The sequence below is a fragment of the Mastomys coucha genome, unplaced genomic scaffold (assembly GCF_008632895.1).
Source record: "Mastomys coucha isolate ucsf_1 unplaced genomic scaffold, UCSF_Mcou_1 pScaffold20, whole genome shotgun sequence".
NCBI lineage: Eukaryota > Metazoa > Chordata > Mammalia > Rodentia > Muridae > Mastomys > Mastomys coucha.
The window spans coordinates 137,919,695-137,940,056 of record NW_022196903.1 but is presented as its reverse complement, the minus strand read 5'-3'; the positions used below and the strand labels follow the sequence as shown (position 1 = coordinate 137,940,056).

At 42.6% G+C, this 20,362-nt stretch overlaps 1 protein-coding gene across 11 annotated transcripts in view; it reads left to right on the top strand.

The window, feature by feature from the left end:
* Positions 1 to 20,362, top strand: part of Sox5 (SRY-box transcription factor 5) — a 968,743-nt gene that overhangs the window by 831,047 nt on the left and 117,334 nt on the right. For 6 of the 11 annotated variants that reach the window (XM_031383839.1, XM_031383837.1, XM_031383843.1 and 3 more), the window contains one exon: positions 14,275 to 14,398. In XM_031383839.1, the coding sequence (XP_031239699.1) occupies positions 14,275 to 14,398 (124 nt within the window). Of the gene's footprint in view, positions 1 to 5,073; positions 5,098 to 14,274; positions 14,399 to 20,362 lie in introns of those variants that run through there. The other 5 variants (XM_031383845.1, XM_031383846.1, XM_031383836.1 and 2 more) reach the window with 2 other exon arrangements.

The following is a 20,362-nucleotide window of genomic DNA, read 5'->3' as shown; positions in this document are numbered from 1 at the left end:
TGTTGCTGTTGTTGTTGCTGCTGTTGTTGCTGCTGCTGTTGTTGTTGTTGTTGCTGCTGTTGTTGCTGCTGCTGTTGTTGTTGTTGTTGCTGCTGTTGCTGCTGCTACTGTTGTTGTTGTTGTTGCTGCTGTTGTTGCTGTTGTTGTTACTGCTGCTGCTGCTGTTGTTGCTGCTGTTGTTGTTGTTGTTACTGCTGCTGCTACTGTTGTTGTTGTTGTTGCTATTGTTGTTTTTCTCAACTTAGTTTCAGGTTGTTTTGATACTTTGCTCCTCCTCCTGAGCGTTGTAATCCCCTTATGTATTCTGGGCACAAACCAGGGTGTTTCCTCACTATCCACAGGCTTTTGTCTATATTTTTGGCTCTTTGCTTTGTAGATGCCTCTTCATCTGATGCGTTTCCTCTTGCCACTTTCACATGATTGGCATAAGCTCCGATGTAAATGAAATCATTACAAGGTCACTGCCAACTTTCTCCATGCTCTGGATCCCAGCTTCAGGTCTTCTGCTTAGGTCCATTTGGGGTTGGGTTTGTGTGTAGTATAAGTTAGAAGTCCAATTCCTTTCTTTCTTTCTTTCTCCCTTTCTTTCTTTCTTTCTTTCTTTCTTTCTTTCTTTCTTTCTTTCTTTCTTTTTCTTTCTCTCTCTCTCTTTCTTTCTTTCTCTCTTTCTTTCTTTTTTTACCTGTATCTAGTTTTCCAGCCTCCATTTATCGAAAAGACTTCTTTTCCCCATTGAGTATTTTTGGTTCTTTCATTAAATATCATTCAAATGTCCATGCCTGGATTTGCTTCGCAACTGAGCCAGGAAAAGCCCCACCTCCATCAAGAATTCATGGATTTGAAGTCAGAACAAAGTCCTGTTGGTTAAAAGAGAAAGCAAGCCTATTTGGAAATATAACCAACATAATCAGGTGACGTTAGAAGAATTAATAATTGAACACTCACGGCATAGAATTTGTCCTAGTGAATTAAGAAAGATCCCTATGAAATGATAGGGGACACAGTGATGGGGGTGGCTTCAGTTTTGAACTAAAGGTTAGTAATAGATGCTTTTATTGAAAATTATAAAATTAGAGTGAAATTTTTACATTTTATTTCATATCATTCTTTAGTTAAGTATTAGGGAATTTATTTCTTATTATCTAACAAAAGAAGCAACAATGACTACAAGCTTGAGAGCTTCTGGGAGGGTCTGCCAAGCATTTAACTCAAGGTGGTAATTTCTGTGTTAAATATCCAAGATGCTCTATACTAGTTCCATTTTTTCTGGGCAATTTTCAAATAAGTAATATTTAAAATACATATAAGAAAAATCTGAAAAATAACTTCTGTGTAAAAGAACTAAAGCAAGATGTAATGCAAAGTGAAAAGTTAAAGTCATTCAAAGTGCCGCCCTTGGTATACACACACACACACACACACACACACACGCACACACACACACACACAAACACGCACACACACACACACACACACAAACACACACACAAACACACACACAGAGATACACACAGACACACATAGGCAGACACACACACATACAAACACACACAGACACACACACACATACAGACACATAGACACACACACACAGACACACACACTTAAAATTGTAGTTTTATCTTACAAAGATTATTTAAATGTGATCCTATTTTACAGTGAAAAATATGTGGGAATTAATTTTGTCAGAACTATGTTTTGCAGTATGTAAATTGGGATTTTTTTCAAGAAACTTATTGTTTTGGTAATACCACTTTTAAGGAAGAATCAACAAATTTAGAGGCAACTGTGTGGCCATGTGTAAGTCAAAAACTATTTGTTTTTCTCATTAATAAAATAAGAAATAGTGGCAGCTGCCCTACTAATCTCCAGGATGTTGAAAAATGTATAAATGGCTCAGCATATCTAGAAGATTTTCTGGAAATGTGAAATATGTTATAATACAAAACATGACTATTTTAATCAAAAACACTCAAAATGGCCTTAGAAAAGTATAAATTTTTGAAAGGTATGTTTTGTTTTTATTTTTAAGTAAAGATACAGTTTTAAATAAAAATAAACTAACTATTCCAGCAGACACATTCCAGTAGTTTACAATCTATGTTTGGTACACCCCCCTCCAACTGACATCTCAGGTCAATCTTCCCTTTATAGGGAGCGTTTAGATACAAATTTTAAGAGTACTTCTGTTTAATTGATATTGCTGTCATATAAAATCATTAATAATCTATTATTAGCCACTGAGAAAACATTATGAATCAAAATGAGTACTATTGAATTTTACAATGAGAGAGGATACACTTTAGTCCTGCTGCGAGTTGAAGTCACAGGGTAGGCTGGTGCACAAGGGGGGCTTCTCCTCTCTGAGGAGATGGGTAGAGGGATTTTGAGGGTCTGATTGGGAGGAGAGAAGGGAGGTAGGGCTGTGATCTGGATGTAAAGAGAATGAATGAATGAATGAATGAATGGGTGAAAAGATAGGAGAAAAAAATTCTGTGGACTCATGAAAAATGCAAGAGCTAAGTGATCATCTCTCACGTTGACTCTGGCATTTTAAGTTTGCTTCCACCTTTCTGAGAATTGGCATAGACAACAAAATGTGGCATAAAACAGTGGCAGTGTTGGCAAAGCTAGATTCTGCTGATGGGGCTGCGTGTGCCTAGTCTCTTGAGACACTCCTGTCTTCCCAAGAACCATGATAATCAACACATTGGTCAGATACATTTGAAGGAAAGGAGTTTTACCTGAATGAAAGAATGGGGCTCTAGATGGGCTTGGTGCGTCTTACCTGTAAGGCTAGCAGCTGTATGGTAGAGGTGAGAGGGCCGGCCATGAGTTCAAAACTAGGCAGGGACTAGATAGTTATTTCCTGGTCAGTGTGGCCTAAGCATGAGACCTTGTCTCAAAATAATAATAACATCAGAAACTCCAGCCACAGAAAGGTTCAGGGTCTGTGGAGGAACGTGTGTGCAAATCTTTGACTTGAGGAAAAACAAAGACAGTAGGTGAACGCCAACCCCTAGGCTGGGAAGTTTCCTATATATTTTTTTAAAGATTTATTTATTATTGTAAATAATTACACGGTAGCTGTCTTCAGACACACCAGAAGAAGGTGTCAGATATCATTATGAGTGGTTGTGAGCCACCATGTGGTTGCTGGGATTTGAACTCAGGACCTTTGGAAGAGCAGTCAGTGCTCTTACCCGCTGAGCCATCTCACCAACCCCAAGTTTCCCATATTTTATTCATTATCTTGTAGGTCCTTCGTTCAACTGAAATTTCTCCCCTCTCTTTCTTCTGTAGCTTTCTGCCTCTACATCATGATTTTTGTCTTTCCTGATTTTCTGTTTCTATGCTTCTCATAAAGATTATTCCCCATGTCAGCCCCGAGCTGACAAGATACTCTGTCTTATCACATATTACATGTACATATGGCTTCATCTTAGTTGAAATTTGATGTGACTTCAGTGCGTATTAAAGTGTGGCTTTACAAGAATGTAATAATTTAGTTTTTAAAAGAGTCTACTATAAGATTTAAGTCAAAGCTGTGGTGCACCCCCAGGAGGAAATTTCCCTGTGTTAAAGCATCAGGGGCCTTAATTTCCATCATTGGAGAGTGGCTGTATCATAGTAACAATGGCAACAATACTCGTACTGTGAGAAAGTAGGAACATACTCGTGAAGTGAGTCGTTGACAGGAGGAGCCACTGACATATATATCTCGGTTCCTATTAGCTCTAGTGGCAATCTAGTTAAAGCGCAGTGCCAGTTGCCAGGACAACATGAAGTGTAGGTATTATCATAGGTCTGGTCTAAGAGGAACCTTGCAGTCTCGCCTGGGTTATTCCTCCGCCCTGGCACATCACCGCTCTCTCAGGGCTGCTTCCTGTGTTTGTATCACGTGGTGTTTGTATCACGTGGTGTTTGAATCCTGTGAACTCCCAGGGCCCCTGGGGTCTTTTTCAAGACAGGGAGGAAGAAGAACAGGGGAATCAGAATTTTTTTTTTTTTAAGTTATAGGCACCGTCGAATACAAAGAAGCAGTTTTCCTGATGGGTCGCTTTACTAAACAGGAAGTTCTTTAACGTAGTACTTCTTTACTTCTGCAGAAGAGAGCCAAGCGCCTGCTCCTGCTGCTCCTGGAGCTGGGCATGGACTGGTTTGTCCAGGGCTGGGCACAGGAGAGAGGAAATAGAGTCCTTGCTTTGGCTGCTTCCGCTCTGCAGGCCAAGCTAGCACACACTCTGGGACAAAAGTATTTGTAGTCGCCAGATAACTTTGCAGCCGGCTTCAATAGCACCACTTTTTCTTTCTTTTTTTTTTTAATATCTTTTTTTTTTTTTTGGCAGCCAAGCTCTTAGTAGAACCATCTGTCTTTCTATTAGTATTTTTGAGGCCTGTTTTGAAGCCACTTTGCTTGGCAAAGTCACTTTCATCCTTGGAAACAATTTAAAAAAAAAAAAAAGTTCGGTGGCTTTTTGCCGAAGAAGAATACTATGAAAAAAAAAAAAAAACCCACATGGCTGTTCATTTTTGTTCTCAAAAACGTGCTTACTTTGTCTTTGTCTTAATCAGATGAAATTGGAGGTGGTGTGACTCCTAAGTGTGGCTGGGTAAGAGAGGCCGGGATTGAGCTTAACAATGTGACTGTCTCTTTATCCGTCCATGAGCTTGCCTTCAGTTCTCCTTGTGGATTAGGTCGAAGATAAACAGACTTTTATTGTTTTAATATTTTTTCTTAAGGACCATAGTGTTGAGTATGATGAACTGAGGCAAGACACAAGCCCATTACAGTCTTAAGGATCCCATGCTTCCCCGTGCTAAAGAGGGAAAAGCAGCCATGGCTTCTTGCTCGTTCCGTTTGGATAATTCCACACTACCTACCTAAACCCCTCTTGTGATCTCATTTGGATATTACGGTCTTCATTTTCTCAGAAACTGCTGCTGTGCACTGCCGCGCACATCTAAACGGCCTCTGTGCTTTCCCACTGAAGGTGACTGCACGTCGGCAGTAGGTGAACGAATCCTAAGTGGTGTGCTGGAACTCCACGGCCCTCATCAGACCAAACTCAGAAGGAGTGCCTGGAGATGCTGGAGGTTTTATACTTCTAATTTCATCTTCAGCCGGGTGGGCGTAGTAGAAACTTATCTTCTCTGAGCACCGCGTAGGGGAGCCTCTCCCCGGCCCTCACAAGCCCTGTTTCTGAAGCTCCTGATTCCAGAGGGTTTTTGTTTGTTGTGTGTGTGTGTGTGAAGGGGGGGTGTATGTGTATTTATTTTTGTTTTCCATTTGTCTAAGGCCTTCTGCCCCTCATTTTTTATTGTTCTAAATACAAACCCTACTTTGATTTTCTCATGATTCCTAGCTGATTTCTTCCCATCCCTCCCTGGCCTGCCAACTTAAATTCACATTTACTAAGCCCGGTCTCAGTGTCTAGGCACTTTCTAAGGAGAAGTACAGAAATACAAAGTCTGAAGGCATTGAATCCCCATGGACTCAGCTGGGATCGTAGCCTGTTTTTTATAATTCTCTTTGGCTTACCTTCTCTTATCTCTCAGGGGCCACCCTGAAACTCCCTTTTCTTTGTCTCCTCACTTTCAGACCCTCGCTCTCATCTTCCAATCAGGCCTTGCCTCTGTCACTGAGGGCGTGGCTTCTGCCAACCAATCAGTCTTGTCTTTCCACCTACCACACAGGCCTGCCTTTACTCGGGGTATTTATTTATTTATTTATTTATTTATTTATTTATTTATTTATTTATTTTTAGTAGGATATGAAGTTCCCGATAGGAGTGGAAACCTTCTCCCTCAGCCTTGCCTTCCAGCCCACTCAGATGTTGGGCCAGCAAATCTCTTGCCCATATGTTTGAAACTGTTCATCACTTTTGTTGTTGTTGTTGTTGTTGTTGTTTGTTTTGTTTTGTTTTGTTTTTTGAGACAGGGTTTCTCTGTCTAGCCCTGGCTGTCATAGAACTATGTAGACCAGGCTGTCCTCAAACTCAGAAATCTGCCTGTCTCTGCCTCCCAAGTGCTGGGATTAAAGGCATGCGCCACCACTGCCCAGCCACATTTTTTTTTGTAAATCACCTTTTGGAAAAGTCACTGTGCTCAAGCCTCGGCAGGGAGGGAGCTGCTCCTCCTTGCCTCCATCCACAGCTCAAGCCTCGGCAGGGAGCCGCCCCTCCTTGCCTTCGTCCACAGTACGTGGCCTGTTTCTACAGAAGAGTCCACCCTTGAGCATTCAACCTTCTGAGCGTGGCTCTGTCCTCTTCTGCTGGAATTGACAGCAGTAATGTACCCTTCAAAACCCAATCCCAAGACACACGCTTCTCCTGTCTGATGACACTCTTTCCTCTGCGTTTTTGCTCCTGCCGTTCCTTCCCTCCCTCTTAGACTTGCCATGGTCCCTGTGTTACCACAGTCTCTATCGTCCTTACTGGGACTCTGAGCTGACGTCCCTGCTCACACACGTATTCCTCCTTCAGCTTCTTGGATGGTTGCTGTAACTCTGGTGATCATGAGACTTGGTTCTTCCCTTTGGTTCCTGACCCCTTTTCTAGAGTTGCTGTGACTTCTCAACCCAGAGCCTTGGCAATCTCCTCCCTCAGCCCTGGTCTCCAGGTCCCATCTTCTGGAAAGCTGCTCCAGGGGGCCAGAGTCGAGACAGCTGAAGTTCATCAGTGCCTTTAGGAACGTTCCTTGAACTCTCTCGGTCTTTTGCTATCACTGTAGACCGAGCAAGGCTCTGGGTGTCATCCTCGGCTCCGCTCTTCACCTGAATGTCTTCCTGTTTGTTTCTAAATATTTCTCGACGTTTTCTCCTGGTGCATAGCTATTAGGGATTGGTCCTTCTCTGTCTGTTGCCCTGTTTCATCCTATCTGCTCAGCAGGTGTGCTTTTATACCTCTTCGTATTCCCTGCAGAGTGTTCTGTCTACACTGCTGAATCAGCACAGTGATTCACCAGCCCGCAGGGGAAAAGAATGAGCGTACCCAGATTCACCATTGACTCAGGCAGCCTTCTCACTTCCAACCTCCTCTTCTGGGGTGGGGGGCTCTCCTCCTCCTATGGAGATTTTCTCACGCCTATTTTTTTCCTCACATTTTCCCTTTTCCTTGGAATGATTTTCACACATGCTCCTCTGTATGCTGGACTCGCTCCTGCTTATCCAGCCAGCAGATCTCTGTCCTGCAGCCATCTTGGGGTGGGAGTGGGGAGCTTATGGACGTCTAGTGAAGCTGACATTCCATTCTCTGGTCTGCTTCCAGTCCAGCATATCTCCCCTCGGCTTCCATGGTGCTTTCCTGAGATCTCTGTGACTGACTGGGTGGCACTAAGTTGTAATTGTCTCTTTGTCCCATGAGACTCAGAGCAGATGTATGTGAATTGGATGAAAAAAAAAATGAACAAAACCAATTTATAGAAGGAATGGTAGGAAGCAGATTAACAATAATAAGCATTTACTTAAGATGGAACCAAAAATTGTAAATAGACTATATTAAATATGAAATACTGAAATGAATAATTGATACTTTATAAATGTGTCAGCATAGTTAATTGGTGGGTCACAAATTTTTAGAGGGCATGAATATATGCAGTATCTTCTGGTAGAAGAATAGAAGGTGTTAAGAGACAAGATACATTTTGAAGTTTTAAAATCAGGATGTAGCTATGTAAATTTGTTGTGACATATTCCAACTTGTGAATAACATGCCCCCTATTAAAGAAATACTAAAATTTTGTGACAAAAGTAGTTTATTGAAATTTAATTAAAAATGTCACACATTTTAAAAACTCAATTAATAGTTTAGAAGGAATCTCATGCATTAAGTAATCAAGACAATTTAGTAGTGATTAAACTTAAGAAATATTCAAAAGTTGCAAATATAGAAGATAAGTTTCCAACAGTACAGCTAGCTCATTTTAGAATATGTCCAGAAAGCCCGGAATGTTTTGACTCAGTGCGCTTCTCTCTCCAGAGTGGTAGCAAGATTTTAGCAGAGATGAGCTGAAGGGTAGAACTACCATACAGCGCCTTAGTCTTTCCATGAATTAGATGCACAGACCTGCTTGCCCATCAAATGAGTGATCTCTAAGCCAGCACCTCAGGTGATGAGCCCCTTCCCCACATCACTCTCCCACCCATCGAACGCAGCTGCTGTGTCTCAAGTGCACCTTTGTGCAGCTTCACTGTAGGTGTATTTCTCCTTTAACATTCATTGCTGATGCATGGGTGCTGAACACCATAGCTCATGTGTCCTAGAAGCTGTTCTAACACATCTATCCACCTTTCCCACAATGCACACCACAGGCCCCTCGCACTTGGGAACAATCCTCAACAACTTACAGTAGTCTTGGAAACATTTCAAACAAGAAAATTAACAGCCAAACTGTTTCCCGCACCCCACACTCTGTGTGAACATAGAAGTACCTCCGCTCTTGATTTGAGCAATTTTCATCACAGGGCAAATTTTCAGCTGAAGAATCTGAGTTGCGAAGAGAAAGTGTGTGTGGAAATGTGCTTTAGCTTCATATGAAGACCGACCACACACTGTTGGAGTGTACATTTCCTGGGAGACTCGCTGCGAATATAAACAATGCCACCTCTCCAGTCTGCCCTATAATGTTCTAGAGAAAACTCTCTGTTGAAACCGTGACATTGGGTTGATACGTTTTGTTTAGTCCCTCTTTTTTATCCTGTTGGCCTTAGATTAGCTTTTATAAAAAATACAGTACCGTGAACAGTTTATTTGGCCAAAGTAGTTGTGACTTTCTTGTCAGTATGACGACTGTTTCTCAGTTAAGAGAACCCCTGGGTTCTTCCTCTCTTTAAAGTATGCTGTTTCTCACGTCATTTTAAAAATATTTAGATACTAAAAAAAATCTAAAGATATAACAATATATACTCAATAACTACCCATAATAAAATAAAAGTTTCAAATATACAGATTTAATAAAAAAGCCCCAGAAATTTTACCTTGTCCCTCATAATAACTTTTCCACATAAAATAGACTGTGTAATTGAGTAATACTCACATTTGTCCCATAGTAAAAAACAACCATTAAGTAATATCATTGAGAAAAATCTCTACATAGAAACAGTGTGTTTATTTTTTAATTTAAGAAGATGTATGTCAAGTTTGGTGATGCACACCTGTAACCCAAGCACTTGAAAGAAGCAAGACAGACCTGCATTTGAGACCAACCTGAGATGCAGAAAAGCTCTCTTCCACAACAGAGAGGGAGAGATGAACTTGGAAACACAGAGGGAAACACTAGAGCTAGCACAAGGCCAAGAGAATAATGAAAAGCTTGGTTGCCCATCACTATATCAAGGTAGTAACAGTACTCATGTCATATCCTAAAACTAATGTGAAGACACAGACAACCCAGAGAATGTTTGCAGAAGGAAGTAGTAACAGTAGGGTAGCCAGCTCCTACACAATAGTGAACATTTCACAGCGATAGAGTCACCAAAACAGCATGGCAGGGGACAGTGGGCTGGCCGCTTACAGCACAAGCGTGTAACGCATGTCTGGCATTTCCATATTACCTTCTACCTGCTGCAGAGATGTAACATATGAACCCATGTAGCCCCTGTATAAGTAGAGTATGTGTGAGAACACAAAGCCCCTGGAACATTCTCTGCTGTACTTCTCTGATAATTGGATTCCTTTCTGGTCAGGCGATAAGCTGGGCCACCACAGCATTGTTGTAGACTTTGCAGTGGATAGAATGCAGGTGCTACTACAGTGAGGGAGCCCCGAGTCCACCCAACCTGTTGGCTCATGAGTTCCCCATAAAAGAGCCCCAGATGTTGGGTTCAAACAACTCGGTGAGAAAGAAGTTGAGCTCTTTTTTCTAAATAAATTCACAGTTCACAGGGGATACTCAATATGATTAAAAATCATTCAATACCAGAAGTGCCCTGTTATCTTTCCCAAGCATTAGCTTATTAAATTATAAAAGGCCATAGTTCCTTCTGCTCCACAGTTGGATGCACTAAGAACTGCTTGATAAGTAGAGACATTGTGCGAACCTAAAAATTGTCTGAAGAATGAGTCCAACCTTGCCATGAAGAAACAATGGGAGGATTGATTAGTGGAAGCATGAGTGCATGCTGCTGAGTGCATTCTGGTGTGGACAAGCAGAGAGGAAGCCTGTAACAAGTCCTTGTGATCTACTGGGGTACCAGCAGAAAGGAAGCCTGTAACAAGTCTTTCCAATCTACTGGGGTACCGACAAAGGGTGTGTGATGGAAGGTAGCAGAAACAGCTGGGAAAAGAGCTAGGGAGGAAGGAAATCCATACTGAAAGGCTTGGTCATCTGTCATTAGGTGAAAGCAAGCCATCCAAAGTTAAAAAGCAAGAGGGATAAATGCGGTGCACATCTGAGCCTTGAGAGATAAACATGACAACCAAATGAAATCATATACCTGAGAATCACTTAGGAGGAATTTTATAAGGGGCATAACTGTGTGTGTGTTATTGCCTTGGCACTAAGACCTGACCTTCCCCCTGCTGACATGTCTAAAAGTACTTGGACAAGACCCAAAGGGTTGTTGACAGTGATGAAGAATTCTTGGAAACAGCTCTGCTGGGGTTGTCTAGAAGCTGAAATCCCAGGATCTGGGATGCTGAAGGAGGAGGCTCCTTGGGAAGTTTAGATCTCCAGGGCTCTATGGTGGGACCTTGTCTCAGTGCAGTTTTCTCTTTAAGCTAAGGTACACACTGAGATCATCAAGGGTGCAATCTTCTTCAGCCTTTGGGACTGAACATGGACAGGAGTCTCATGTTGGGCTTTCTCGAAGCTTGTCACAGGACTCTGGAACTTATAAGTTTGATGGTTGCTTCATTAAGACCAGACTCGTGGTCACTGTAGGTCTGGGTATTGTTTTGCTTATGTCATAACAATCTGAGATGTGGCTGCTCCTCATGGTCTTCTCCTCATATATGTTTACGATTCTCTTCTTCTTTTTAAGTGTTCTTATTAAATTTATGATACATGTTGTAACCTACACTACAGTAGAAATAAGCTGAATTGTGTAAAATGACTGATACAATGTGTTGTGTGGAATGGAAAGGCTGTGGTGGTTAGCCATTGCCCATAACCCTTGTGGCTGATCAGTCATGTGTTTCTTTGCCTCTTATTCTCATCTGCCTCCTCACACCTTCCTCAAGTAACTCATGCTGTTTGTGTTGAATGTCTTTTAGCTTCATTATTTAGTCTATGTGTCCCTATATTTGTACAGTCACATACTCTAATCTTTGACTCTTAATCAATATTTCCATAAGCATTTACCTTCTTCCATTCTGTCCTAGAAATAGCGACTATGATCATGCAAGCTTCAGTCTTTGTCTTGATGTAGTATTTCCCAGTCCCTCTTGTTCCAGTGTTGTGTGGGGCGGAGATTTATAACAACTTGGCAAAATGCATAGTTTGTAACTAACCGCCATTGCTGAAACAGGACTCCTTCACATTCTCCTATATCCCTTCTCTTCCTCATTCTCCTCTCTCCCTCCCTCTTCCTCTCCTCCTCTCCCCGTTTCTCCTTCTCTCTCCTTTCCCTCTCTCTCTGTACCCTCTTTCTATCTCCTCTATCCTTTTTTCTCCTTTTCTCCCTCTCTCCATCTTCTTGTATCCCTCTCTCCCTCTGTCTCTATCTTTCCCTCTCCCTCCCTCCCTTTCCCTTCCTTCTTTTGCTTTTTTCTCACTCATTCAACCCTCCCTCATCCTGACCCTGACCCCTCATATGAACCAGCCAGTCTTGGAGATTTAAGCCCAGATGTTTATTGTGGCAAATGAAAACAAAGGGAAAGCCAGAGGTGAGCTTTTAAAGCTACAACTGATGAGAAACATGAGCATCTTAGGATTCCTAGGGATTGTGAACAGCACAAAGAAACAGGCCGAGACACGCCACAGAGATCATGGGATCTTGGTTTTCTTGGTGATTGTATTCTGACTGCCAAGCTCAACTTCACACACATAGTTGGTAATTATTAAATATTTTCTACATGTCTGAATTAGTTATTATACAGGAAGGTTAGTAAGGGACACAGTGTCAGGTATATGACTTTTAACATGATCCTAAATCAGTAACCATATACCCAGGGACAGACACTGATCAACAGATCTGCTCATCTAGAAGACCGCACCTAAATATTTATTTGAAAAAAAAATGATGCTAGTTATGTTAGTCGCTAACTTCTACATCAGACAATAACATGACGTATTTGTAGAGATGGTTATGTTGGATTGTATTTTCCCAAGAGTAACCTTAATTTGGTATGTGCATGTATATGCACCTGCCTGCCTCTGCCCCGAGCACACACCATCACACCACCCTCCTCTCTGCTCCCAGCATGCACCACCACACCACCCTGCATCACCTTGCTGTCTTTTCTTACGTGTCTCTCGGGACCAGACTCGGCCCTGTTGACAGTGAGCAAGCATTTCACTGACTTGGACACCACCTCGCCCAGCGATTCTGCTTGGATAGTTCATTATTTACTAACTGATGTGGATTTCGGATCATAAAAGGAGTACCAGAAACTTAGAGTCCAGATGAGAGAGGACAACTGAAACAAGGCCATACTGTTCCACGAGGGTTGCGACTGATTTTACCAAAGAGAGCTGCACAGTCTGGCAAATTGTGTAGCCACATGGAGCCTTTGGTGGTAGTTGCATTTCCTGAAATGAGAGGCAAAGAGCAGGTTTTTTTCTTCTATGCTTTCTTTAAGGTTATCCATAATATTGTAAAATTTCAATATTATTTGTTAACATAAGAATTGATCTCTAAGTCATACTAATTCATCGATAAGGTGATTCAGATTTGACTTTAGTTCAGTAAGAGAGAGTGAGGAGGCTGAGGAGTAGCCTCGTGTGGCACGTCGCTAAGGGAGCACGCTTGGGAAGGAGCACGCGTGGGACCTGAAGGCAGATCCCCAAGCAAATGCTTGTCTGTAACCCCAGCACTGGGGCAGCAGAAATGGGAGCATCCCTGGAGCTCACTCACCGATTGGTGAGCTTGTATTCGATGAGAGAGGCTGCCTCAAAATAACTACAATGCAAAGTAACTGAGGGAGATACCTGACACGGGCCACTGGCCTCCACACGCAATGCAAAGCCAGATGCAAATGTGCATAACCTCATGTGTGCGTCAATGCATGGATAGACACATATACATTCCACACACACATAGACTTAACACTCGAAGGTATGGTTTATAAAGGACTGCTTCCTCCATTCTGGGAGGTGGCAACTCTTTAAACACTTTCTCACTGCTAAAAGACAAGAGTGTGGCATTCTCACTGGGGGACTTCATGCCAAATGTATTCCCTTTGTTGGATGTTGAACTCAGTTATCCTTTGAAGGAATGACATCTTCTAGGTGTTCCCCCTATGGTAGTCCCAACCCATGACCTTAAAACCAAGTATCCGAACAAATTTCTTGTCAACAACTGGTTTCTGCCTTTACTTTTAGCATATGTTCATTGCATGTAGTGGTGGGATTCATAAAGACTCTTCCTCTCACGTGGATTATGTATTTTGATCATAGCCACTCATGCCCTCCCCCTTTCTCACTTCTTATCCAAGTAACACCCTTATTTCCCCAAGCACTCTGTCACTTCCGGTTTCATGTCACTCTGTGTGTGTGTGTGTGTGTGTGTGTGTGTGTGTGTGTGTGTAGAAGAATGATTCTATACAACTGTATAAAATCCAGAACCCCGAATGAAAGGAGACATGCAGTATTTGTCTTTCAGAATAGGGTTTTTCTCACTCAGTGCGGTGCTCTTCATCTTACATTCCTTCCCAAGGGACATAATTACCTGTTCTATTGTGACTAAGACTGCTCAGTGTCTATGTCCTGCTCCTTTTGATTTATTTCATTCACTTGCCATCAGATGCCGAGGCTCATCTCAGGCCTTGGCTGCCAGGACCTATACTTTAAGAAGCATGGGTAGCAGGCATCCATGTAGCAGGTTGTATGGGTATCTTTCAGGTCCATATTCAGTAGAGGGACCTATGGGTCATGTGGTGGTTCTCTTTTTGGCATGTTGAGGAACTCCCATACTGACTCCATGAAGCAATTTCCCGTCAAACTCACCAATTGATTGTTTCCTCGGCATTACTTGCATTCTTGGCGATAGCCCTTCTGACAGGGGCGAGATAGAGTCTGGATGAATGACCTTCTGTTCTAGTGACATAAGGGCTTCACAGGGTGCAACAAGGGTCACCAAGACTTCTTCTCTTTGATTCGCTCTCTCCCGTTCAGCAGGTTCAAGGTCAGCTGCCGCCATTGATGATTCCCGTGTTCCCTCCTGACCAACGGACCCTCGCAGCCGCTGCCCAACAAGGATTCCTCCTCCCTCCTGGTTTCAGCTACAAGGCTGGGTGCAGTAAGTACTCTGAGCTTTTAATTCCAGAGTGGGTGGAGGGCAGAGCTTTCAGTTGGAGTATTTAACATAACTGCCACACCAGGAAATGAGTTCACACGTTGAGCGGGAGGTAAAACCCAGCGGTGGCAGTGGTGTAGGAAGGGTTCCCGTTAGCTTGCGCATCTGGCGTCCTTGCCCCCAATGCCAGCACTTGTCTCTGACACCTCCCCTTTGTGCTTCCCAGTTCCAGTGTACTGCTAAAATAAGAATATAATGTCGGAGTTCACTTTTTAAGAACTGCTTTCCTATAGTTTTGCATTGTCTAGTAATTTAACCCTGAATTCCCAAGAGAGGATGGGACCTTTGTGTCCTCCATACGTTAATAGCCCATTGTAGTTGGAAGGTGAAATGACCTTTATAGACTCTTGAATTTTGGACAGCTCCCAACCCCCACCCATGGTGATGATGTTTGAGAAAGTCGTGGGATGCACAGAGACTTTCTGGAGGATGTGAGTGGCTGTGGGCGAGCCTTGGGGGTCTATGGCTTTACCTAGTTGCGACTTTCTCATTGATTTCTGACTGGATTTTTGAGAAGCCAGCCTCACTCTCCTGCCTTGCTGGAAGCCAAACTTTCACATTGTGAATCAGAAGCGGGCTTTCCTCTCTCAGGCTTCCTCTTGCTGTGTACTCTGTGCAGCATGCTTCACTCTTCCTGGTGTTTTGAACTTGCTTCGGCTCATGCGAGGGGTCCATTTCTCGACATATGGTGGATACCTATCCCCTGGCCTCTCTGTGTCGTTTATGATTTTCCAGTTGTTCAATATAATTTAAAGGTTTAAAGACTAGAAATAAGTGTGTAAAAATGCAAAACATCACCTAACAGGAGAATTAGAATTAATTTCTAGTCAAGTTGTGCAGAGATTCATAGCTCAGAACTCAGGACTGTAAACACCCAGTTTTTTTTTTTTTTTTTTTTTTTTTTTTTTTTTTTTTTTTTTTTTTTTTTTTTTTTTTACTGATTTGGCCTATTTTCCCTCTTGACTTGATTTTCCTTTGTTTTCTTTCCATCCTGGACCCTCAACTTATCCATTTCAGAATACAATTACACAGTTCAAACTTTATAGATCATCATTTAATCTAGACACATAGAATTCTTTTTTAAAAGGATAATTAAATGCTGTATTCTGAGGATTTAAAATTCTCAGAATAATTTCCATACTAAGGATGGAGTTTTATGTTCTATTGTTACTCTAAGCTCTGTGTTTGTAAGCAGAAAGGATCTTTGGTTTTCTTTCTCTTTGTGTAGAGAACTACTCCTCACTTGAAACACACATAGCCGATTCGATTGTGGTTTTTTGTTTTGTTTTTGTTTGTTCATTTGTTTGTTTTTGTAATCAAGCTTACTAAAGCAACAAGAGGCCTCTACTTAAAAAAAAAAATTCTTTGCCTCAGACTGCATGGCAAAATATGCATATAATATTATTTTCTTTTCCAAAAGAAAAGTAAATATACTTTAAGCAATGTAGAAGTAAGTTCATTAGCAAATACTATGCAGAAGAGAAGAACATAGTGAGGGTGAGTCTTAGCACACCTACAGAGCCGGACACAGTCAGGACACAGTCGGGAGCACGGAGCTCCTCATTCCATTCCCCCAGCTACTTTCTTTAATTTCTCCAGTCTCAACGTGTCACGGACCAAACCGAGTTTCACCTTTGTGGAAACAGTTGGTATTTTAACTGTTTGATATTCATGTCTAAAGTTATAAACAATACCACTTCTTCAGTTACCTTGGAAATAAAATTGAATAAAGCTTTTTTTACTGCTGCTGGCCAGCTTCAGCTTGGCACTTTGCCAGACTCTAGAACTTAGCAGAAGTGGGCTGCGAAAGAAAGTGGCCGCCCTTGTTGACGCCCGGGCTCTTGGGGCAAGCCTCAAGAAGGAGCTAGGTGGGCATGAGAAAAACTCTATATACTGTCTCTCCACTGATCGCTTCAAAAGAAAAGAAAGTGGGGAGCCAAATAAAGCCTGCCACCCCATCTTCTGGGTTGACTGCTCGCCCCATTTCCCTGCGGCCGTCAACCTGATTTCTGTACATGGCAGTCGTCCTGAGTGCTGTGGTGCAGTTCTCAGTGAGGAACACTGGGCAGCCCACAGACTGTGTGGATCCAAACCCAGAGGCTTTTCGTGAGCCTGTGAAATGCCGGGCTGAGAGTCGTTCAGAGCTGCAATGTGGATAAATGTTCCCTATACGCACTGGCTGAGGAATCTGGCCACCACAGTCTGAGGCAGCCAATCTTAGAAAAAGAGCCTCCGTGGAGAGTAGAGGTGTCGGTAGGAGTGTTGGTCCTGTTTTGAAAATAATGATAAAAGTGTTTCCTGCCACGGAGCGGGCAAACACAATTGTCCCGGAGCTCTCAGTACCGATTCAGAGCACAGACTGATAGCAGAGTTAGCAACCAGAGACCTCAGAACACACGGACTCGATGCACAGAAAGTGGGCGGTAAGCATCCTCCAGGCTTGCCTGTGAGGCTTCCTGTCAGGTTACAGCCTTAAGAGTGTGATAACACACCACAGAATTCTGTTTGGACACGTAATAAAGCCAAAACTGCACAGCCTCGTGAATCCATACCTAGTTCTTCATTTTCCTACCTATTACTTAAGGTGCTTGTAAACTTCTGTGGAGGGAACAATGGTGTTTGTTTATTATTGACATTGTTGTTGATCACAGACCTAGCCTCACTCTGCAGCCCAGTCCTCCTGCCTCAGCCTAGGGCATCTTGGGGTCAGAGGTACCAGTCTCAGTACTTGGCCAATAATAAAGATGGATTAGGACATCAGGTGTCATCTCATGAGAGAGGAGGCATGAATTAGAAAGACTCCTATGAGACCAGCCTGGGCAGGTCAATACTTTTATCTTACCCAGGTCACTCAAGGGAAGGAAGTAACTTATTAGTTCTTTCCAAACTCTTCAGCAGCTACAATATGAAAAATAAGCTCAGAACACATAATTTACAGTTTCAAGACTAATGTGTATCCGACAGTCCTAGCTCACCAGAAGCACAAAGTCATCATGACAGCCCATTAAATAATTCTGGAGTGCCACGCACCTAAAATGTCAGTTCTGAATCCTAAGCCAAGTGTGTACACACACAATTTAGCTCAGTCACTCCAGGGGTCTCAGGAGTGTATCCACATACTCTTCAGAGTAGAGCCCCTACTTGTGAGGAAAACCTTGAACCCATGAGCGCTGAGGCTACTGCCAAGCACCTACCTTCAAGTAAAGGTTTAAGTAGCTTTGGTGCAAAAGTACTCTGTTTCGGAAGAAAGACACATCCCCCGTGGTTGTTTATCTTAGAAAACTCAATCCTATCTTAAAGGGATGAGATAAATGTGTTGTGTGTGTATGTTGGTATCCACCAAACACTTTCCACCTGGGACAACCTTTCGAGACCTTGGCTGGTGGGAGGGGTGAGGCTTGCTCTGCAGTTTTCTCTCACTGGGCCCCCTTCCCTTTGTCCGCAGCTTCCGGCAGATGATTTTCAGGCAAACCCCTGTTCCTCTGCAGTGTTTAGAAACAGAACTGGGAGGAGTAGATGACTCAGTGGTAGCCGTAGACCTCTGCCCTTTTCTCTATTTGGGCACGAAATTTCCAATCCTATAATTCTAATAGTCATAAGCATTGGAAATTTTGACAAGGAGGCATTTTATATGGAGATAATAAAATCTTGAGAAAAGTCAAAATACAGTAAAAGAACGTTTTTTTATGCACACTATAAAAACGAGTTGGAAAAGAGCTCGCTTGATCACTTAGCACGAGGTGCAGAATAGAATGTGTCATATGACCAATGACACAAAGTCACCTTGCTAGAGGGACAGAAAGCCAATGCCTTGTGCCACGGGCCTGGGGGCAGGGGGTGATCTTGGTTGACCCCCAGGGCATGTTGGGTATTTTAACAATTCAAAAAAAAATATAGATGCATCTATGTGGCACTTTGCAAACTTCTGTATTTAAATCGAGTAGACTTTTCTACTTTAAAAGAAGGAGTGGATGGACTTTCTTTCCTTCTAACGCTGGCATCGCATGAGTATGGCATTGAAAGTACCTTAACTCAGGAAGGCCCTGGGCATTTCTGCCCAGTGTAGTGTTCTACTACTACTGTTTCTGCTGCTACTACTGTTTTTTCCTCCTCTACTCCTCCTCCTCTCCTCCTCCCTCTCCTCCTCCTCTCCTCCTCCCCTCTTCCTCCTCCTGTCTTCCTCCCCTCCTCCCCTCCTCCTCCTCTCCTCCTCCCCCTCTTCCTCCCCCTCCTCCTCCACTTCTGCTTGTTTTAACTCTATTACTACAGAGTTTATTTTCTAAACCAGGAAGTTGTAATGATCATAAAATAACAAAAGTTATTCCTCCATGACTCATAAAACCATGTGTACTGTTGTGAAGATAATCAATTCATAGATCTATACCAGTCGGTTCCTCCCTGTATATGATTGAAGGCTTTCTGTTGTGTTGGTGTTGCAAAATTTTCCCACTCCCAGTCAGGCAACAGCAGATTAAGATGTCCTTGGAGTGGCAGAGCTTGGAGGTGGGATCAGCTTCTAAATCTGCTGCTTTGTCCCTCCTCCCACAAGTCTGGTGGCTTGAAAGAGAAACGCCCCACATAGACTCACACATGTGAATTCCTAGTCTCCAGGTGGTGGTGCTGTTTAAGATAGTTTTGGAACCTTTATAAGGTGGGTTGTTAATGGAGGAAGTGCATCATTATGAGAAGACTTCAAGAATTTACATATTTACCCTACTTCCTCTTCTCTCTCTGTCTCTCGCTCTGTCTCTCTGTCTCTCCCTCTCCTTCCCTCTCTCATACCTTCATCTCCCTCTCTCTCTTCTTCCCTCTCTCCCCCTCCCTCCCTTCCCCCTTCTCTCTGCCTCCTGTGTGTAGGTGAGAGTGCTATCTGCCTCCCTGGCTCTGCCTTTGCTCCTGCCCCTGCGACAAACTTTCCCTGACATTACAGGCTCTCTCTCTGATAGAGGCACATTCAGCCATGGCTGTCTCAAAGGGATTCTTTATAGGAATAAACACTTTCAAACTCAGCAACTAAATCAGACTCCCCCAAAGCCTTTAACTTATAAAATTTGAGGAAGGGAGAGAACTAGGGGCCTAGGAGGAAAATTAATCCCAATCATTTTAACACAATATGGAAGGAAACTTGAAGATTTGATCAGATCTCCCATCCTCTTATTGATGTGGAACCTGCGGTCTGCAATGGCTGGGACCTGGGTCTCCTCCATTGGTTTAATAAATGTATACCATGTTGATGGGTCTTGGCTTATGCTTTGGTGACTGTTGGACACTGATTGCCTATGACCTGTGTGTCAGCTGACACCGTGGACTCTGTTAAATCAGAAATTAGCATGTGGTCTTCTAAATGCCAGATCACAGAACTTATACATCAGAGAGCCACAGTGGAACCCACAAGGTCTCCATCAGGCAACGACACATGTGGTATTAACTAGAAACAGGAACATGTCAACAAGATTGCCTGAGGAAGTCGATGGTATTTAATTTCTAAGCATTAATTTTATTGTGGCATATGAGGACCTAATTAGCTGAGAGCGTCCTTTCCTTTCTTATTGGAAGAGAAAACACTGTTCAGAAACTGATACAGAATAAATACAGCACATTTCAAGTTTATTAAGCCTGGCTTATCAACTTCTATTTACTTAAGCTAATCTCATAAGGCAATTAAGTATTTCAATCACTATATTGCTATTTTAGCACACTTCTGAAAAATTAATCGATGTGCTAATATGCAAAAAGAGCATGTGATTGAATCTCTGCACCTCTGATTTGCCAGAGCCACGAGTGACTAAATACAGTCCCTTCACAAAAAAAAAAAAAATCACGTAATTGTTTCCAATTCGAGCCTAATAAACAGACAAGTGGGAACAGACATGTACAAAATGCTAACAGGGAATATCCCAACGTTGG